The 22,278-nt window shown below is 40.1% G+C and overlaps 1 protein-coding gene across 1 annotated transcript in view; it reads right to left on the bottom strand.

Annotated features, from left to right (window-relative positions):
- Positions 1-356: 356 nt before the first annotated feature.
- Positions 357-22,278, bottom strand: part of LOC140242355 (protein mono-ADP-ribosyltransferase PARP4-like) — a 62,735-nt gene continuing 40,813 nt past the window's right edge. Inside the window, exons 19-28 of the mRNA XM_072322090.1 lie at positions 14,486-14,626; positions 13,722-13,908; positions 12,067-12,328; positions 11,149-11,248; positions 9,357-9,527; positions 6,840-6,920; positions 5,402-5,584; positions 4,149-4,274; positions 1,901-2,047; positions 357-449 (exon numbers count right to left, since the gene is read on the bottom strand). Coding sequence (XP_072178191.1) covers positions 357-449; positions 1,901-2,047; positions 4,149-4,274; positions 5,402-5,584; positions 6,840-6,920; positions 9,357-9,527; positions 11,149-11,248; positions 12,067-12,328; positions 13,722-13,908; positions 14,486-14,626 — 1,491 coding nt within the window. The remainder of the gene's footprint in view (positions 450-1,900; positions 2,048-4,148; positions 4,275-5,401; positions 5,585-6,839; positions 6,921-9,356; positions 9,528-11,148; positions 11,249-12,066; positions 12,329-13,721; positions 13,909-14,485; positions 14,627-22,278) is intronic.

Genomic DNA, 22,278 nt, shown 5'->3' with positions numbered 1-22,278 from the left:
ACAGTGTATATCGAAATGCAAAAGTTCCAACTTTGTAGTACAACATCATGTGACGTAGAAGGTTGGGATACATATCGCTGAAACATGCCACTGCAAATGCATTCATAACATTAATAATATACATGTAATTCATGTTGAACACATACAGAGGGTGTAGTTTATATGTTCCCATGGCAATGGGTAGATGATGTGCAAATTTGTCAGGCTTTGTTGTAGATTGTTGCTCTTTGAGTTTGTCAAAAAACCCTACACAATGACAAAAGTGCCAATATTGCCTGTCACTCTTCATTCTGATCGACCTACCTCCTGTTTGGTCTGCTGTTAGTCTAGATTCTAGACTCTTTTATATATTATCTTTAGATGATCTTTGAAGGAGGAGGTTTTGCATGGTGGTGTTGATATTGGATATTGGGTTTGCGGTTCACCATGTGGAAGTCCTGAAAAAAGGACTGTTGGAAGAGGAGATAGGAGATAATTGATGAGAAAGAAGAAGCGAGAAAAAAAGCGATAGAAGTATTTTTGCTTGAGAATGTCAGAGTCCGAAAAAGGACTGTGAAGCGCCTCCTGCTTTAATCTACTTTAATCTGCTTTAATCCACTTTGATCTGCCTGCCCTCCTGTGATCAAGGCATTAAAAAATGTGATCAAAGACAGACTTAAATCCCATTTTCTTTGCTCAATTTTCCACTAATAAAAAATATTTATTTCTGGTCAGTTTTTTTCTGGTTGCGTTTGTTACATACTCAAAAGCTGCATCACTTCGGTGATCCCTCGCATTTATCCCCAAGTTGAATTATCCTTCGGGTTTATGCCGGGTTCAAGTGTGTACGTGTGTGTCACACACAAACACACTGATATAGCTTCTGACCATTCGAGCATTGAGAATTAAGGGTTTCTGGGACGAACACTGAACTAGGGCTTTCTACAGTTCAGTTGGTAGAGCACCGGGCTAGCAATCCGGAGGTCTCAGGTTCGAATCCCGATGGAATCCCATTTTCTTTGCTCAATATTCCATAAAGACAGACTTCTGAAATCCTTCACCCAAATGCAAGATTTTTTGATATTTTGTGTAGAACCGAAATATGACCTCTGTTGTTGGGGAGGGATACTCACCCAGACATTCCAGATCTAGTTGACGAAACTTTAAGCGACGCAAAATCCTTTTCGCCCTGTCTGTCTCTTGCTTTGTGTCCTTCAAGAAGTCATACAGTGCTGCAGTCGCCTGAGAATGATTGTATCCACAGAAAATCTCATGAAAATTCATCTTCTCTTCAGATGTACATCAAAGACAGTTAAATAGAGGAACATAGGAAGGCGCGTGATACTAATGGAAACAAAACAAAATGGCTACCCTTCATGATGATACAAAAGAGAGCTAAGTACAAACTCAGTACACCTAGAAACATCATTCCAAAGATAGCTGTATTTTTATAATCTTTAAAAAGATTTAAAAATTATAGTTGCAGTTTTTTTTGTTTGATTCAGGGGATAATTTTGAAGAATGAGATTTTAAAGTAATAAGGATTATTTTGTGGAGGTAAAAATTTGGCAACAAAACGATCTAAAAACTATCAAAGACACTTGATAGTCAACAACAACAACAACTTCAATGACAGCGCATCTCAGGTGATGTGCGTAATACGCTTGAGGACCGTGTGCTGTCCATTTGTTTCGTGTAGGATTAGCGCGCACTTTCCCGTCTTTTCAGTTCAGCGTCTTTGATGAAAATTGTAGGCCCCCCCATCCTACTCCCCCTCACTCCCCCCCCCCCCCCCAAAAAAAAAAACCACACACACGCACATGCATTCACAGAAGGAAATTTCCCATCTGGATACATCTCAAGTGGAAGAGAAATTACCATTGACTAACTAGGTCAGTTACCACTGACCTAGCATCCTTACCTTGATGAACAGTTCCGTCATGGCTGGAAGATGTTCCCTGGCTTGGTCGTAGGCTTGGACCAAGAACTCCTCTGTTCGCAGGACGGAGAACGTGCTCTCTGTCTTGGCCTTGTCCAGGAGGTCCTGGACTTTCTTCTTGGGATCCACCTATGGTCGGACACGAGGAACAAAGAACTTGCACAAAATGCTGGAATTTCCAGTACAGGACAAAAGCTCTTTGGTGAGCTTATGTATGCGCGTATCTTTTTTTTTTTTTGTTAAAAACATAATAGATAAAAAGGAAAAGATTGAAATGTGAAGATAGCATATTTGTCGGCAGATTGTAGTGGGAGCAGAAAATTGTTTTTGTGTGTGTGTGTGTTAGCTGATGAAACTTGAAGTGGCCCAAGAAACAGACAAAATTAAGCGCTGAAGTATGTTTTTTCCTTGTCAGCCAATGAAACCCAGAAGTGGCACCAGAAACATTTGTTGGTGCCTTCCCTCACCGTTTTAAGAATTCCTGGATTTGCCCCGTTATGTGAGCGCAACTGAGCCATTTCCACCAAATCATTAAAGCAACTTCTTGTGGGAGGGGAGACTAAGCCACAGATTACTCAAGTTGATTTCAAAATGATGCAGTTGTACAGTGTAGCGATCTTGACAGATTTAGGAGCGTCAAATATCAGGGGCCCTGGAACGTCTTTTTTAAATGTGTGTGTGTGTGTGTGTGTGTGTGTGTGTGTGTGTGTGTGTGTGTTGTGGTGGGAGCGGAGGATGGGCTGTGGTCTCGGGTGAAAGGGGGTGAGATATGGAGAGTATTGCGGTTGGTCCAAGGGCAATGATCACAATATGAACGAGGGGATAGCTAATCAGGCACCAGGAAAACACTGCATGGGTTTATTAGTGGACCTACTAGTGAAATAAAATGAATGTGTCACTAAAGACACATATTATGTCAGGTAAAAATAAACAAGTACAAATATTTGTGTATTTTCAGAGTTAAAAAAAATGCTAGGTCAAGGTTGGGGTATCAGGCATTGGTGCTGATGTTCCCAGCACCAATGGGCTAATTTTTCATCATTCCACTGTTTATCTCTGAACACACATGTACCTGTACTCTTTTGATATTCCTTTTCTTGTTAGTTGTTCTCATTTTTTGTTGTTGTACAGTTCAATGTCACAACTGGCTGATAAGTCAAATATACTTAATCTAATCTATTCCATTATGAAAGAGTGGACAAAGGATAGATAAACTATCAGATGGCAGGAAATTAGGAATTAGGAGAGGGAATCTATTAATGTGTCTACATCACAATATTCACAGTATCTCCTTGGACATGATAGTAAGAAATGTAAAGCAAACTGTTGTAATGCGCCTGAAATGTGAAATACGTTGCATGTCAACCCTGGAAAAGATTTCATATCTCCGCAAAATCCATCCAAACTGATACACATCATGCACTCTTGACATCTAAAACTTGGAAGCACTGAGAAATACATTCAAGATCCAGCGTGGCGCAAAAGTGCATTATTCTACACTAGAATTTCATGCCCAATTTGGTGGTACAGTCAAACCTATCTATACAATGTAGTGGCCACCCAAGGGAAACCAAAAGAGTGGCTGTTATTGACAGGTGGCTGCTATAGACAGGTTATCCAACTTTGTGTGTATTGCCTACATGTACATGTATCACTGTTGTATACTTCTGTATACTTACATGTACAGTATGCACACATGTGCCGGTGTTTAAATTGTTGCACAGTATAGCATGTGTACAGTCGTGAAGAAAGCTAAACACTAGTGTATTATTATGACTGAATGAGTGATGACTGCAACAATGGTGATTACTGAATGTTGCCAATAAATGACTAGCACAGCTGCTAAGCAGAAAAACACGCTGAATTATCAGCTCAACTAAGGCTCCATCTGGTCTGTGGCCGCTATAGACAGGTTAAAAAAATCTACCGTGGGAAACAAAATTTGTGGCCGCTGGCCACGCTAGACAGGTGAATGCTATACACAGGGTCTTTAACACAGTTTTTTTCTTGGAGGGATTTTTCAGTGACCGCTATATAGAGAGGTGGCCGCTAATGCAGGTTTGACTGTATTATATATCACAGGGAAGAGACATTGGGTCAACCATGCAAGCTACAGTGTAGACAAACACTGATTGGTGGCAACCACTTGAGCGCCACTCTTGGTTGCCAGTTCAAGTTGGCATGGACCACTCTAGGCAAAGCAAAGGAACAGGAGTGCCGACCAACTCACCTCCTCTGCAGCCTCGCCGTCTGGGGTGACCATTTTCTGCCAGTCGATGTACGGCAGGAGGTCAACGTCCTCTTTCTCCGCTAGCTTCAAGACGTCGACCCCACCCTTCTTGGCCAAGTCCTCACCCTGGGGAGGAGAAAAGGGTGATGTTCGTTATTCCGAAGGTTTGCTAATACGAAAATGAAATCAGGTTTGTTATTTCGAAACACACAAATTTCCTTTCACCTAGATGTTCATTAATGAGAAAATGAAAAAGGGTGTCTTAACCCTTTGAGGACGAGTCCAGAGTATACTTCAGCATGTGCCAATGGGATATGCGTGTTGTAGCAAAATTAGCCCGCTGTTAATACTATAATATTTGCATCATTATTCACAGTTTCTTTGTTCTAAAGGTTCATTAATCTGAAAAGGAATATGGTCTGTTATTCCAGAAGTTCTTAAATCTGTATAATGAAATACATTTAGAAGGCAAGTATAAATAATGAACCTTCCAAATTAACCAGGGGAAGGGTGGTGAAAACAAGTGTACTGGTGAGGCTCATCCCCAAACACAGACTGCCACATCTGGGCATAGACATCTCCGCTGACAGAGTCAGATGCATGGGGAAATAGATACAGTCCTATTGAATCCATCTTCAGTCACTGCCCACCAGGGTACATTAAAAAACCATAAATAGCACCCATTAACCACATTTCACACAGTACATGACTGAGCTAGTCATAGTTTTTTTTTTTTTCAAATGTACAGCGGTGGCCAGTGGACCAGGAGCAACTCAATCAGAGGACCATATTAATACCTGACAACCGACTCTTTTTAATCTAAACATGCTTAGACATACATGTATCCTGAGCTGTCCCAGTCATGGAAACAACAGCGAGCTTAAGATCTGCGACGCGAATGCTAAGCTAATGCTAATTAGGCAAAAGCTGGTGTTCTGCACATGCGCGATGTAGCTGTTTCCATTATCCAACCCAAGAGGCTGCGAAGTCATAGCATCAGCATCGCAGATCTAAAGCTTGCTGACATCGATAAGGGAATAATTTTCCTGGTATCGCATCACAATTTGCTATGCATTTTTACACCACTGCTATACAAACTAACTTTTGTGCAGCAGTTTTCTTACATAGTAGTGTACAGGATATCATTGAAGATATTTTTCATCAGCAGAAATTGCTAGTCCAATTTTGAGTTTGAAAATTATTCCCTGTCGATACCATGAGTGACCCCGCCAGGAAAAACAAAATACTTGCACCTTTTCTCTCTCCTCTACGGCCACGAAGCTGGTGAGTTGTGTGACGATGGAGTACTGCTTGCTCAGGTCGATGATGTACGGCTTCTGTTCCTCCTTCTTGGCCTCGTGGTGGGTTTTGTCCGGGTCCAGCGTGCCTTCCTCCCAGTCACGGATCACTGCACGCGCAGTTAGTCGATGGACGATCTGCATTGCCAATTTGCATAACAGAAGCAGAGGGCTCACCTTTTTCATTTCATGAATATCACACAAAAACAGCTTTTAATCTAACAAATCTGCATTTCTGTTTTTGTTACAGACTAGTGTATGCCCTCATCAGTGCCTTCTCGTCAAACAAGAGCTGGTCAGCATAGTGGACCTTTGTCACATACAGTGCATTCCCGTTATAACGAATACGGTTATAACAAATGTCTGGTTACAACGAAGTAAAAATTCAGGCCGCAAGATTATCCACTCTACGTATTTTTATGGTTTATTTGTTCAGTTATAATGAAATTTCGATATAAAGAAAGAAAACCGCAGGTCCCGAGGACTTCATTATAATGGGAGTACACTGCACAAGAAAATATTCTGTACTGATTTATCTCACAGTGAAACAAATAAACGAAAGACTGTGAACTAAAATATTGTTGTACGAGTTGACGAAAGACGAAACTATTATAAAATACATTACACACAACTAGATAATATTCTTTTGGCCACAAACTTTAAAGGTGATGACCATGGTATAATGAATCAATACAAGTCAGCATGCATTTACATTGCATAGTCCCTTTAAAAAAATGGTATAGTTTTGGTTGAGATGGGGATGCAGATTTTAACTTTTTGTGAGATAACGAGAACCCAGTAATAAGAGATATTCAAAGTTTATTTGATGAACATTAGTTATGAAATGGCTGAGATATCCCCTCAAAAAGTAAAACAAAGTGGTCCTAACAAAGGGTGGGTCCCACCATTTCATTAGGACCACTTTGTTTTGGGATATCTCAGCCATTTCAAAACCAACTTTTGTAAAACAGACTTTGACTTGCTCTTAGCATTGTATGCTCTTTCACATTTCATAACTGGTTTCCCACTTTCTCACACAAAGTTAAAATATGAGTTCCCCATCTCAAGCAAAACTATATCATCACTGGGATGACAAGACCGTGTATCTCAAATTTTGATGAAAATTACTTCTTTTTTTTTTTTTGGGGGGGGGGGATTATTGATCAGATAATCAGTTTTGTGAAGTGATGTCCTGTCCGAATTCTAGCCGTCCCACCCCCAAAATGAAGCCATCATGGCATGTCAAAGGAAAGGCTATTCCATTTGATATAGCGCTTTGGCTGCCATGATTTTTGCTCTCCTGAACATTTGACATTTTGTAGATACAAGGTCATGTCACCCCAGCGACGATATAATTCTTTCAACACCACATGAGGGGCTACCAAAAATTCACCTGTCCTGTGGTGATACACAAGTCCGGTGTAGAGACGAGAGTTGACACCTCCTCTCCGTTGATGGTGGCCTTTAAGCACGCCTGGGGAGAGATCGGATGCAGTCCGGAAGAACATTCAAAATGGGCACTACGGGCAATAGCTAGTTTGCAGGCACAAACCCTTGTTGGTCGTAAAGGAGTCTACACCAAGACTACTCCATGCACCACCCTACCTGGCACTGTCCCACAGGCCTCGTGTTGTGTAGCTTCTCCTTGCTGGGAGAGGCTGCAAGTGCCTGGATGGTGCATGTAGTAGTAGTCTTGGTGCAGACTCCTTTACGACCAACTAGGGTTTGTGCCTGCAAACTACGCAATAGCAGATCTTTGTAATCAATGGTGGATTGTTGAGTAATGATGATGAAAGTGATCACATTGATGACACTCACTACACTGGTGATAACGAATTAACCATCGTTATTATGTAATCAGAATAAACAATATTCTTCTTATTATCATTTGAATAAATAACATTCTTCTTATTATCATCTGAATAAATAACATTCTTCTTATTATCATCTGAATGAATAATACTCTTATTATCATCTTAACCCTAAAAGGGCCGGGGGGGGGGGGGGGGCGGATTCCGCCCCCCCCCCTTGACGTTTCGCGCTATAATTCTGTAACGGGAGAAGGCCTCGTTGCGAGGCTTCTTGACTTTATTTGTTCAAGTCTCGCGCAACTTTTGAGACCAAATTTGCAATGTCCGTGCATACTTTTGCGAAGCCACGCCCATTTTTGTAACGGAATGTCGCCCCAAAACGGGCACAATTTTGTGATTTTGTGTACATTTCCTATGGAAAACAGTGCTCTGTCATGAAAGTCATAAAAACCTGATTATTTTTACAATTAATCACTTTCATTTATTAATTTTGTGCTAATTATGGTAGAAAAATGGTCAGTGACAATTTCCAATGAAAAAACAAAGAAAAAACAAAAGTTGAAAAACAAGGAAATACATAAGAAATTCTGAAAACAATAAAATACATAAGAATTGAAATGAGTTTTGGAACTTTTTGTGATGTATAATTGTTGAATATGCTAAAACAGATACAAAGATCAAAAATTAGACTCTCAATGCTTTTAATTAGGCTAAAATATGATCTTGAGCTTAATTTGCATAATTAATTAATTAAAATAAAAAATTGATTGTTTCAAAAAATCTTATGACACAATCTTGTAGATTATGACGTGGGTCTCATGCGTGCAAAATTTCATCGCGATCGCACCACTGATGGCTGAGATCTCGGGGGGTGGAATCCATCCCCCCCCCGGTCTGAGCATAGCCAAAAAAGCCCGGCCCCTTTAGGGTTAATCATCATTATCATCATTATAGTAATCAATGATTACAGTAATTACAATCACCATCATTATACACCGTAGGCCCCTATTTTAAATGTTACTTCACATTATAGCAGATAACATTCATAGTGTGTCAACATCTACCATTGATTGATATTCATAACATATACACCAACAACACTGCACACAGAGATCACAGAATCACTCTCAGCATCAATGTCATCTTCCAATACACAATATTGTCTTCTGAAAATACCGCACACTTTAATACAAGCATGATACTCTATGAATCAGGACTTCTGAGACAATTTCAGCGAGCTGCTGATTAAAGTAATCATGAACCATGGTGACAAAATGAGAAATATTTATGTACTACTGTAAAACGAGAAATGTTCGCGTGCATTTTAATTTCGCGAATTTCGCGAGAGCCAAGATTCGCAAAATTAAAATGCACGCGAAATTTCTTATGTACACTATATGCATAGAACGCAAGAGGCAATTCGCGAAAATTTCTTGCCACGAAAAAGGCCGTCGGCTCCAATTCGCGAAAATTTCGTGCCGCGAATATATCATGTTTTACAGTATCCTTCTCACAACACAAATGTAGTGATTCCCTGCTTTGGCGGTGACATTCATTTATTTCTGTTACTGGAGGCAGCTTCTTGGCAAGTTGTATAGCTTTCTAAGTATCAGTCCAATCACTAAAAGTGGGAAAAAGGTCAAACCTGTCTAAAGTGTGGCCACCAAAGGGAGACAAAATATGTGGCCGTTATAGTCAGGTGACCGCTATAGATTCTGTAAAACGAGGAATGTTCGCGTGCACTTTAATTTCACAAATTCCGCGAGAGTCAAGACTCGCGAAATTAAAATGCATGTAAAAGTTCTTGTCTACACTATACGCAATGACCATTAGAGGCAACTCAAGAAAATTTCATGCCAGGAAGAAGGCCATCGGCTTGAATTTGTGAAAATTTCATGCCACGAAAATTCTGTGGCTCTTTAACATGCTTTTTCTCTCGGAGGGAATTGTCTTTAGTGGCTGTATACAGCAGGTGGCTGCTATAGACAGGTGGTCATTAAGACAGGTTTACTGTACAAAGACACCATAAAATTTATGGTGCACTATTGGCTAACTAACTCATGCATTACCAGCGAGATAATGCTACAACTTCATCTTACCTGAGTGCAGTGCTGCACAAAGCCGTAGACCACCAGCCTGGAACCGCTGAAGAGTGCCGTGAGCTGCCTGGGCGCCTGGACGGGAGGTTCCGGGTTCTCGTCAAACTGCTTCCACTCCACGTGGAGGGTCGAGACGGAGGGCTGTCGGGCCCTGCTCAGCTGGGACTTCACCTGTTTGATTTGATTTGATTTGATGAATTTATTCTCTGTACGGCATTATTTGCAATTTTTTAATAGCGATATCATCAAAAATCAACTAGAAATGTCGGTACAGCGACTGGTTATACCCCCGCCAAACAACATTTCATAAGCTTTGGTCAAAACAACATTTCATAAGCTTTGGTCAAAAAACTGAGGAAGTAGTTAAATCTGCAAGATCTTTCCTTGATCTTCTGCCATTAATATGCCGCTACCATGGCAACGTACTTTCGGGTACTGTCGAAAAATGCGTCTTGCACATCTACAACCAAAGGCACACATCTGTACCAAGTTTCATGGAAATTGGGCAAAAACTGAGGAAGTAGTTTGCAACACAAAATTTTCCATCATTTTGGCTCATAATATGTGAGCTGTTACCATGGCAACATACTTTTTGTCACTGTCAAGAAATGTGTCATGCTGACCTATATCCTAAGACAAACATTCAATATGAATTCCATGAGAATTGGAAGAACACTGATGAAGCAGTTTTGCCATGAAGCATTTTGCCCTATATTTTACCAATAACATGCCGTTACCATGGCAACGCACTTTTTGCCACTGCGGAAATATGTGTCTTGCACATTAACATATTCAGATGAACATCTGTACCTAATTTCATAAAAATTGATCAAAAACTGTGGGAGGAGTTCGCGACGCAAGATTTGTACCCATTTTTGCCCATAATATGCCGTTACCATGGCAACGTACTTTTGGGTACTGTCAAAAAATACGTCTTGCACATCTACAACCCAAGGCACACATCTGTGCCAAGTTTTATGGGAATCGGTTGAAAACTGAGGAAGTAGTTCGCGACGCAGGATTTGCAACGGACCGCCCGACCGACCGCCCGACCGCCCGACCGTCCGCTGATTCCTATATACCCCCTTCAAACTTCGTTTGGCGGGGGTATAAAAATACAAATATGACACTCATTACAGCTTCTTCCATAAGATCAGTGATTTCCACCCATATGTATGCAAGCTGAAAGTCACCTGATTTTCCAATATAGAAGCCTTTTGTTGCCAAGCTACACCACATGCCTTGCCTTAGCAGAAAATAGAGCACACAACTTTAGTGCGCGTATCGTGCGCGTATGAACACCTCAAAATGTGCACCTTGAACTACCAAGTTTATTGACCCTAGCTGCCAAAATGTCACAAAAATCCTTCATAAAAATCCATGAAAATTCCTGGATCACTACCAAAATTCAATTATCTGCTCTCTTGTGTCAATCTCAACCTTTCCTGCAAATTTCAACCAAATCCATTCTCAACTTTTTGAGTTATTTTGCCAACCAACCAACCAACCAAACCACCAACCAACCAACCAACCCACCTACCAACCCATCAACCAACCCACCTACCAACCCATCAACCAACCAACCAACCAACCAACCAACCAACCAACCAACCAACCAACCAACCAACCCACCAACTAACCAACCAACCAACCAACCAACCAACAAATGCTGATGAAAACATAACCTCCTCCGTTGATGGAGGTAAAAATCAAAACACACAGTGGTAAGACAAGGGCCACACCCAGTGGTAAGACAAGGGCCACACCCTTACCACAAGGGCCACACCCTTACCTTCTTCTCCCATCGAGACTTTGCGCTGGAGTCGAAGAACTCAAAGGCGCCACAACCCACCCGGGCCATGGCCTTCAGGAGGTGCTTGTTGGCACTCGCACTGAAGGAAAGCAAAAACAATTGTGAACGAAATGAGTGCCATTACCGGTATCATTATAACTGTCAAGATCACTGTCATCATCATCATCAACATCACCATCATCACCACGTCACCATCATCACCACATCAGCATTGTACAAGAATCTTCCTCCTAATACTCTTTATAATCATTTACGTCATTCAATCACCAGTGGAAGTCCTTCTAACAACATTGATTGTTCTCAAACAATAAAGCTAATTACCATGTATCCGATCATTTTTTCACTTTATGTACTTGTCTATTCAATTCATCCCCCTGTCAAAGTATCCATGTAATGTAGGCCTATCTATCTATTCACTCATTAATCTATTCATTCAACCATCTGATTATATTTGTAGTTTATGACAATTGTGAACACCTGCAGCCAATACCTGAAGTGCTCTACTTGCATTAGGATGTCTACTGAGTACAAAATCAAGGTGCGTGCATAACAAATGAGATTTATCGGCAAAAAAGAAAACAAAATTACACAGGACAGCAATACAATATTGCCCAGTACTGAGTTGTGAATGATTATTCATAGATGAGGGTGATAATGAGAATCATCATTTAATGCACGACAGCAACAACAAAGGCCATAGATGCCAGTAAATGGTGCACTCAAAATGGCCCAATATATCAAACTTATCTAGCAGCATCCACTCAGCCAACAAGTAGATGTGAGTATTATTACCGGTAAGTCATTACCATAGCAACTGCAGTTCCAGCTACACTTTTGTACCGTCGATCATTACAAACACTCCTTTAAAATGGGAGCATGGGACGTGGGAATACATACCTGACACCGAACGTGAAGACACGACAATGTTGGTTATTCTGAGCGATGGCATTCAACGTGCTGCCCTCACTGTTGATGTGACCGTCCGACACCAGGAAAATGTTCTGGAGTCCGTTGTCAGAGCGCAGGAGGAAGTATGTTTGCAGAGGGCGCCAGGCATCCGTGTTGCCCTGGACAGCCTGGGCATCATTGATGAAGGTTGTGGCAGCTTGAACCGTGGCATCTGTCTTGGCCTGGCTGTTTGGAAAGAGTTCCTCAAAACCTTGTGTAAAAAAAAATGTCAAATTGCATATGAATACATAGATACTAAGTAGAGGCACCTACATACTGTAAAAGTGATTTTCGCATGACTAATTTTTCATGCTCGGTGGGGTTAGAAGAGTTTTGTGTGTTTTTAATTCTGTGAAATCAAGACACCAACTACTGGAACATATATGGCAAACAAGAACATTCAAGTGCTTTTACTTTCACGCTGGTTTCTGGTTGCGCGAAATGCATGAAAATTTCAACACTGCGAAAATTTCCACTTTAACAGTAGGCTACAGACTGGTTTGGTTTGGAGGCTGCTTCTTCTTTTGTTAACATCTGTTTTAAACATAACTTGGGGGCCTCAAGTATACTGAACAATAGTAAAGTTCAGGTGTGAGATTCTTTAATTTTTCTCACTCTACAAATTGACGAAATTCCTCACACCCGAACCTTCACCCCTTTGAATAATCTCTTTCTTTCATTTATAGCAAAAATATAAAGAGAATTACAATAATTTTCATTTCATGAAAAAAGTTCCCATTCCCTAGCTTGTAACTGACATACATTATAAAGGTAGCAAGGGTAATATTACTCCCCCTGCCTTCTGAGAGAGGCAAGTCATGTGCTCTTTTATCATGAGAGAAAAGTGAAAATATGTTTATTTTTGTTACATTTTCTTACTATCCTTCTACACATATGACATCACAAGCAGTAATAGTCTTCACATCCAGTGATCCCGGAACTAAAACTTCAAAAATTCATACCTTTTGAACATTTTTTGTAATATTTTACTCAAGCTTTCACCAATGTGATCTACTAATATTGCTGCAGTCTATCAATAGACATGTTTATGAAGGTGGACATATCCTTTAAACTTTTACAGAATGGAGTGAAGTGTTGATGTAGAACCTAGCATGTAATTAACCCTTTCAAACCAAAGCAGAATATTGATAAGGTTGTAATGTGCACGCTGCCCAAGGGGTCACTTCCACTAAAGTCTTACAAGAGACTTTTTACTCAAAAGACGCACTTACGAGATTCTTCATGAAGTGGATTTTACTTCTGATTGAAAATCTCTCATAGCCTGTGAGCAACTTTGGCTATTTTGAGATTTATATGAAAATACTTTTTTGTGATGACTTCATGAAATGGACCCCAGCAGAGGCAGGTAAAGATGTTGAATAATTTTTATTGTGTAATCTACAGATGGATCTTCTCTGTTGAAATCATAGGCAGCCAGTTGCAAAATGAAGGGTCCCCAAGCACGCTGAACTGGCTTTGGACTCACAAACTGTGTCAACACAAGGAATATCGCCCTCCCCTGATTTCTTTTTTATTTAAGGCAATTAATGTGCAGAACTGCAAAATGGGCCAAAAAAGTTGCATATATATATATATACATTTACCTGTCCCAAAAGTGACAACATTGAAAAGGTAGTCATCTGGCATGTGGTGGAGAGCTAAAAGAAGAATCTGTTTGGCTTGTTTGAGCGGCCCCTCCTTCATGGAATTGGAACAGTCCAGCAACAGTATGATCTCTGGCTTCTCCAGACTGGTCGACTCAAAGTCCGGGTAGAATGTCAGCATGCAAGCCTGGAGGGACATGACAAGGGTAAACACCTTGAAGAAGAATATGATGCCAGATCTACAGTTGCCAACACGTTATGATCTCTTTTCAAGTGATTCTGTTTGAACTGAGTGGAATTTTATTTATTTGATACAGATGGGTAAACTATTTCTTCCAAACAATGAATGCAGAACAAAATTAATCCAAAACCACTGAGTTATCTACTCACTGATGCGTTAAATGTACCCAAATCATAAACAATTTTGAAACAGCATCGTTACAGTTTTCCCTTTGCATTTCATTTGTACTAGTCTATGGAGTGAATCTTTTGATTTGCTGTCTGTAGGAATTGATCAATATATTAAAGCTCCAGCCTCTACAGTCAACTCCCGATACAACTAAGTCCTCAGGTTAGGCAGTTTTCTTTCATAATATAACTTTTTTTTCATAACCCAACAATTCAACAACAACAGATCCTACGAGAATACAGCAAATAATGTTGGTGCCTAAATTAGTTGTAGCCATGTTCGTTATAATGGGAGTGCACTGTACATATACAAAAGACAAGCCCTGTGTGAGTTGGTGATGGTTTGACAGGCTCACCTGGCTTGAACTATCCTTAGGATCCCGCTCCACCCACATGCGGGGCATGTGGATATCCGCCACACCTACAAGCAGCTGAAACCCCTCCCTGAGAGTGGTACAGTCCTTGGGCAAGCAGACCACTGCCTTGGTAGATGTTTGCTGTGGGAAGGAACCATTATTGGGACAGGTGTGCATGAGTGAGTCAGTTTTTGAAAAAGGGGAGGGCATGGTAGGAAGTTAATTTTGGGCAAATAACTTCAGATATACAATGATTTCTTCACTGTGACTCACATAAAAAAAAAAAAAAAACCATACAAACTACACTCAAACTAGAAATGTTGCTATGGTGACACTGGTATGCCTCTGCGATAACACATGGTTCTCCCAGTAGGTCCATAGTCATGTACGTCTCGACAATGTGTGACGATTTATACAGTTTCACATAATTGGCCAAAAATAAAAAACATCATGTTCGTCACAAATGTGTTGAGTGTTCACTTTCCTTGCACTAGGTTTGATTGGATGAATGGCAATAAAGAGAGCAGGTATTTGGGGATTTGAGGATTTTTATTTGACTTATGAACCTTTAAAAAGTTTATGTATTGACTAATCTCAAAAGTATGGAGAAAAAGTGTAATTTCAGCATTAAAAATATAAAATCTGAGCAATTAAAACGGGCCTTTGATCCTTGACGTTTGGTGACCCCATATGACCCTGAAATTCCCAAGAGAATCACTGTCAGGCATAAGCCCCTACATGCATAAATATTCACTAAGTTTCAAGAGAATACCTTCAGGCATTCCATATAGAGGAAAATGGTGACATTGTGAGGATTTGACCTTGACCTTTGACCCATGACCCCCAAAATTCCCAAAAGCATCACTGCCAAGCAGTATACATACATATGTACCAAGTTCATGAAGAAACCTTGAACCATTTTCAAAATCATGGAGAAAAAGTGAAATTTTAGCATTTTCACTCGACCCTTGAACTTCGGCCTTTGGCGGTTCATCATGGTCCCAAACTTTCATCAGAGAATCTTTATCTGGTACCGGTACCGTAATTCATGCATGAGTTTTAAGAAAATATCTTCAGGCATTGCATAGATATGGGGAAAATAATGACATTTTGAGGATTTGACCTTGACCTTTGCCCCTAAGCATGTGAACCCTAGAGTTGAGAGACACAACTTTGTTCATTCATATCACATACATACTGTTGCAAAGTTTCATTATGATACCTGAATATGGTTTTTAAGTGTGCGATAGTGCTGCATGTCCAAAAAAAAAAAAAATGATTAGCTTATGAACGGAGATCGATGGACGGAAGGATGGACGGACAAGCGGATAACCCGAAAATTTAATGCCTCCAGTGTGACACATCATGTGGATGCACACACAAAAACAAGAAATGTCGCCATGGTGACTGGTATGCCTCCGTCATATAATGCATGCTTCTCGTAATAGGTCTATAGTACAATGTCTTGACAATGTGTGATGACAGTTTCACATAACAAATGTGTTGAATGTTCATTTCCCTTGAACTAGGTTCAATTGGATGAATGGTGATTGTCTAAGAGTGCAGGTACACGTATTTGGAGATTTTAGGATTTTGCCTTGACTTTTGACCCTCAAGTTTTATAAGTTTAAGGAAGTAGATGCGAGTGAAATTTAGCACTTTCACTTGACCTCTGACCTTATTGCACAAAAAAAAAAAGATACCCAGAGATTCTCTATTGGGTACCTAGGTAGCCTACATTATACACAAAGTTTTCAGAAAAATCCTGAAGGAATTGCATAAATATCAGGAAAATGGTGAAATTTCGAGGTGACCTTGACCTTTGACCCTGACCTTTGACCCCTAAATTACCTAGATAATTACTGCCAGTTAGCTATACATATATGTAAACTAAGTTCCATTAATATACCTTGAACCATTTGAGATATGGAGAAAAAAAATTGTACATTTTAACATTTTCACTTGACCTTATTTGACCGTTGACCTCTCAACACAACTCTCTGGAGAATATTTCGTTGGTAGTTCATGTATGCACTAAGTTTCAAGAAAATACCTTCAGGCATTGCATAGATTATTTATGGGGAAATCATTAGTGAAATTTCGAGCATTTAACTTTTACCATGACCTTTATAGACTTTTGACCTTGGGCATGTGCACCAAAAAGTTGATAGGCACAACTTCACCCACTCATAGATACATATGCCAAGTTTTATACCTCAAACGATTTTGTTGCTATGCTGTCCACAAAAATGATCATGCCCCATGGATGGAAGGACGGACAGACGGACGGACAACCCGAAACTATAATGCCTCCGGCGACACTTCGCAGTGGAGGCATAAAAATACATCGTGTAGGTAGTTTCTTGCTACTGGCTACATTTTAATACATATAGCAACTTAATTTATGTAAACGTCAGTTTCTATTAAAATATAGCATTTGCGAAGCGGTATTGTCGAGCTGAAAAAATTGACATAGCTCTGAGGTAGGATCTAATCTCTCAGATCTCCTGACATAAAATAGAAACAGCTAGGGGTGAATCCAGGAATTCCGTAAAGGGGATCGAGGGCCCGAGGCGCCTTAACAAAAATAAAACGGGGGCGCATATGCGCCCCCTTTTATTTTTCTTTTCCTTTTTTTTTTTTTTTTTTTTTTTTTTTAGTTTAACAAAAAATAAAGAGGGGGCGCGCACCTGGTGCGCCCTGGCTTCCTCTTGACCTGATTAATGAGAAACGTATTACACCTGTATTAATCTTTCTTTTTTTTCCAGACCAAATAACTTAATAATTAAGCGGAATACTAATTCCATCCAGCCGCTATACATGTACAAAAACAAAAAGAAATCACATTTCCTGTGACTAGACTATGCAAGATAGGCCTTTCGTTCCCTCGTTTGTCAGCAACGGGGGATCACCTTCTGTGAATGCATACGATACTTAGTACGTGATGCATACCTCCATATCTCTCTGTGACGTATGACCCTCACTGCGCGCGAGAAATAATAGCTCATCGTGTCTCTTCTACTTGCACAACTAGCTTCGTTGTTCACGTTCTTGTTTATACTCGAACGTTTTACACGTGCGTACACATTGTACTCGACTTGCTATGCTACGATTGGATTGCGGAAATGCGGACATACTATAATCATGCCGATGTGTCAAGCGTTTGGGTGTACGAATACGCATGTAAAAGGCAAGAAAAAGAGCTTCTTTCAGATACCCAACCCATAGAAAGGGAACGGTGTGCAAAATGGCTACGTAACATCGGCACGGATAAATTTGATGTGAAAACATATAAATTCAATCGCAATCGGGTGGTGTGCCAAGACCACTTTGAGCCGCAATGCTTTCAAGAGGACATTCGTGCGCGTGTGATGGGATATGAGCCCACGAAAAAACTTCTCAAGCCCGGTGCGGTCCCGACCATATTTATTCGGAAACCTACAGAAAACAGCCAATCGACAAAGAAAAGCAAGAGAAGAACAGGAGAAAGGAAGAAGGGGAGGGTACGTCCAGCTACATTTTAATCCAAATTCTTTACATATTTGAAAAATATTGCCGCGTAGAGTACGTACGGCCACTAACTTCGCGTCGCTGTTCGATTTTCGATACCAGCGAGAGTACAAGTAGCAGCCAGCTTGTTTGTCGCCTATACCGCACCGACCCGGGGCCGCGGGCTGCGGGTTGGCAGTGGTTTCGCTCTGAGTTTGGGTTATCTAGTAGTGCGTGCTCGCGCTCCATTACGTAATATTAATACACGCTGTATAGAACTAGACTTCTCTTGAGTTGTTTAATAGTCATAATTGAATGCACATATATCAACATTTCGATTTGAGAAAGCCGTGAAATGCAGGCGAGGGAGCGAAGCTACGTACAAGCAGAGCCAGAGAGGGAGTTTTAAACCCACAATGTAGAAACGCTCGTAAATGTAGAAATGCCCGCTGATGTAAATAGGGCCTACTTACACACTGTAACAAGTGTAAGTAAACGCGTTACATCTATTACTGTACCGGTATTAAATGTAGGAAATCGCCCACAAATGGACACAATGCCTATTATATCTATTCCCAGTAGCGTTGGTAGTGTAGAAACCTCCACTAATAATAACATAGAATTAGAAATATTCAATTCACAGGACGAGAAAAGCATTAATTTGCACTGTTCATTAACATTTTTCATTGTATGTGGTTGAAAATTTCTACATTAATATAGAAATCTAGTGGTTGATGTTTACGTTTTCTACAATTGTGGGCAATTTCCACATTTGTTGTTGAACTTCTACATTTGTGCCATCTTGATTGTTTCTACATTAGTTTGTTCAACAGAGTGTGTGTAGATTATCTACTTATGTATGACTATATGAGGGGTGGGGTTCACTGGCCCACCATTAGCACCAAGTTCTAGAGCAGGGGCGCCCGGGCCTGAAGACTTGTGATAGAAATCAATCACAAGTTTTGTGAGAGCTGCAATGCAAGTTGCGATTGATTTGGGGACTTGTGATTGATTTGAAGGCTTTATAAGACGGGGCCCGGGAAAAATGTGAACTTTGAGAAGCAAAATGGCTCCAGCCACGGCGGCCCTGAGGTCCCATTTTTAAATTTCAATGATCATCAACATGAGGAGACTGGTAGATCTTGGATCTTGGATGAGTAGACCTCCCAAACAACTCCTGCCTGCGAGGTTGCATAGAGGGTGGACTTTAAGAAAAAGGATGAGAAGGACGGGTCCTCAAAAAAGGGCATGTTCAAACTTGGGAGGATCATTTTGGGAAAATAATAGGAGATGGAGCCAAATTGTTCATGCTTTTACAGTGCGTGGAAAAAAAAAGAAGAAACTTGTAGACATTTAAGATGAAGTTTGATCCATCACAAACTGCTTGGTATGTCCCCTTCTTTATCTTGTGAACTCAATTCTGAGTATGCTACTGTACTGTATGTCCAGGTGACCATGGAGGATCTTGTACAGGCATGTGAGTCAATGTGCCTCTTGTCTGTCCTATCAGAGGATGTGTCACACAAGTGTAATATATCCCTCCAGTATGAATTGGATACAAATCTTGCTGCCTGTCTTTGCACCTTTTCTAATACATGGATGTTGTTGTTGTTGTTGTTTTTTTTTTTAAACTGTATATGGATCCCAGGATTTCTTAGCATATTCCAATTTAATAGTGTGGTTAGACAAAAGAAGTATACAATTTGTCCTTAACAGAGGGGGAGCAGTGGTGAAAAGTCCTCATAATGAAATTAAAGGTACTCGTTGCTGTAGAAGAGGCGTGTTGGGATTGTTTAATTCCATCGGACATCTTTCTTGATGAAGATTCCTTAGTACTGGATTTCTTCTTTTTCCTCCAGCTTGACTCCAAGTACCATAAGCTATTATTTGGTTTGCCCGGAGTTATAAACATCAGTCGATTTTACTTTCAAAAATCCTGAATACTAGCTCCTACTTATTTTCACCTTTACATTTGAACAAATACAAGTTGGTTATAAAATATAAGAATGCTGGGTACAGAGTTTCAGAATTTATAGTACTTGGGGTAAGGAATAAGAATGTTTTCATAATATGTGAATGACGTGTTACAAATCACAGTGAACACGAAGGATGATGACACAGCAACTTCACCAGAAGAAATCATGGGGGGCACAAGAAGGCAGAACAAAAAAAAAAAAAAAAAAAAAATTCTACACAGGTGGTATTGTAATGGAATTGCACTGCTACATTTCTAAATAATGTGTGAACCTCCTACTCATTCTTGTAAAAACATGGTAATCGATTAGCTCCCATGCATGCATTCCTATAGATAGTGTTCAAAGCTGGTTGCCTGCTCTTTTAAGCTTAATTATAGCCATGAAAAAAAGGGCTAACACTGGAAAAGCAGACAAAGAACTCCATTGAATCATATGGGAACTGCGACTCGCGTGAGACAACCGGAAGCGAACAAGGGACTGAGGAATCCCACAGTGCACCTGTGACAGAGCTCTTCAGCGTGCACAGGAGTTTTTTACATCATTGGCGATAGCGAGAATTAATTCCACAAATCTAAACATGGAGCTCTCAATGTAAATTAACTACATGATTTGAAATGATGAACATTGCCTGGACTTTTCGTATAGGAATTGTCACAATCATGCAAGACCAGAATCGAATTAACATGTCCTCATTCAGTATGATCGAATGACAACAAGTATTACAATTTGCATAGTTGCTTCATGAGGCAAATCATAATATACTGTTTGAGTCTTGTAAGCATATAATTTTGTTTTTAATAAAAACTGCTCCAGTACGTAGATGTTAATCATCTAACCACTCTGTCCACTGAGATACCAATGAATGATGTCTTTTGAAAACACATTGTACTGAAAAGTGTTGGTAATTCATTTACAGGAAAAAGGGGTACAAAAAAAAAAATCCGCTGTAAGCAGCTTTGTGACAGGAAATGTAAACATTATGTTAAAATGCTTAAATGTTTCCTGCTCATCTTGTTCATTTCTAGCGGGGAAGGAAAAAATAAGAGAAGTCATGGGAGAAGGGGGACAATGGGGAGAGAAAGTCTTGCTCTCATTGCAACTGGTTGACAAATTGCCCTGCATCGACGTAAATATAAATATATAAATATGAATATGAATATTTACGTCGATGCAGGGCAATTTGTCAACCAGTTGCAATGAAAGCATCTCGACGGAAGAATTTCATGAATTTGAATAAAGTCTTGCTCTGCTTCACAATCGATGTCTATTAAAAGCAACAGAAATTTCTCGTTAAAACAGGGTACTCCCAAAAGCGGTATAGTTGGCAAGTACAATGTATGACTGATGCGATACACGTATATCCTTCAAGTATAGTGTAGCTCAACTCTGGCATGAAACATCAATGATTATAGCAGATTGACAGAAGTTGGTTGAGAAATGTATATGTGTTTGTGATCCGTCTGTCTGTCTGTCTCTCTCTTTCTCTCTCTCTATGTGTGGTTATCTGTGCCATAAGATCTTATTTCTCAATGGAATTCATTCAACTTGCTGTGAATCATTGATTTCTAGCTGCTGCTGCTGCTTGTCCAACCCTGCACTGAACACCAGTAGTCAAGGGGCTTAGCCTTATGACAGATTCCTTTTATCACTTTTTTTCACTCTTAAATGTGTAGATCCTGCAGAGGGCATTTTGTGATACCCCATCAACATGCCATGCAAATCTCCCGACCACATCAAGAGATGACTCTGGAGATATGGATGTGTCAGGCATTCTGGGCTTGCCAATGACCTCTTCTCCTGGACAAGATCCAGATGTACAACACTGTCAACAGCCTTCAGAACCACTCGCCATTCCAGAACCATGTCGGGTCAGGAAAAAAAAAAAAGAAATCAGAGCTTGCTTGATAACCGTTAAGTATCACACATGGCAAAGTTGATTGATGTGAATTTACTTGATCATTTGTGATATACTTGTAGATATATTTTCTAAATTCGTCCCTACCTCCCAATTCAAGGAGTTTATGTTAAACTCTTGAGAATGTCTACAATTCAAATTACTTGTATACTTTCACCTTGGTCTGCACCGTGCAACAAGTGTAAGTCTTAATATTAATTCTGCTGCAATATTGCTCTTTTTACTGTCAGGTTTTAATTTTCCAGTGTGTTTTTCAAATGAAAGTGTGAAAATTAATGATTTTGACTCACACTCTAAATGATAAATTCTATACCCGGTAGTGTCCAGTGCTTTGACTTGATTATAATCAATTTCTTCATTTTTTATTTTAAAGGTGGGCATACAGATTGTAATGCCATAGTTAATAAAATTTT

This window comes from Diadema setosum, chromosome 19, assembly GCF_964275005.1.
Source record: "Diadema setosum chromosome 19, eeDiaSeto1, whole genome shotgun sequence".
In the NCBI taxonomy this organism is placed as follows: Eukaryota; Metazoa; Echinodermata; class Echinoidea; order Diadematoida; family Diadematidae; genus Diadema; species Diadema setosum.
Note: the sequence above shows the minus strand (reverse complement) of the source record. Positions and strands in the feature narration are given on the sequence as shown.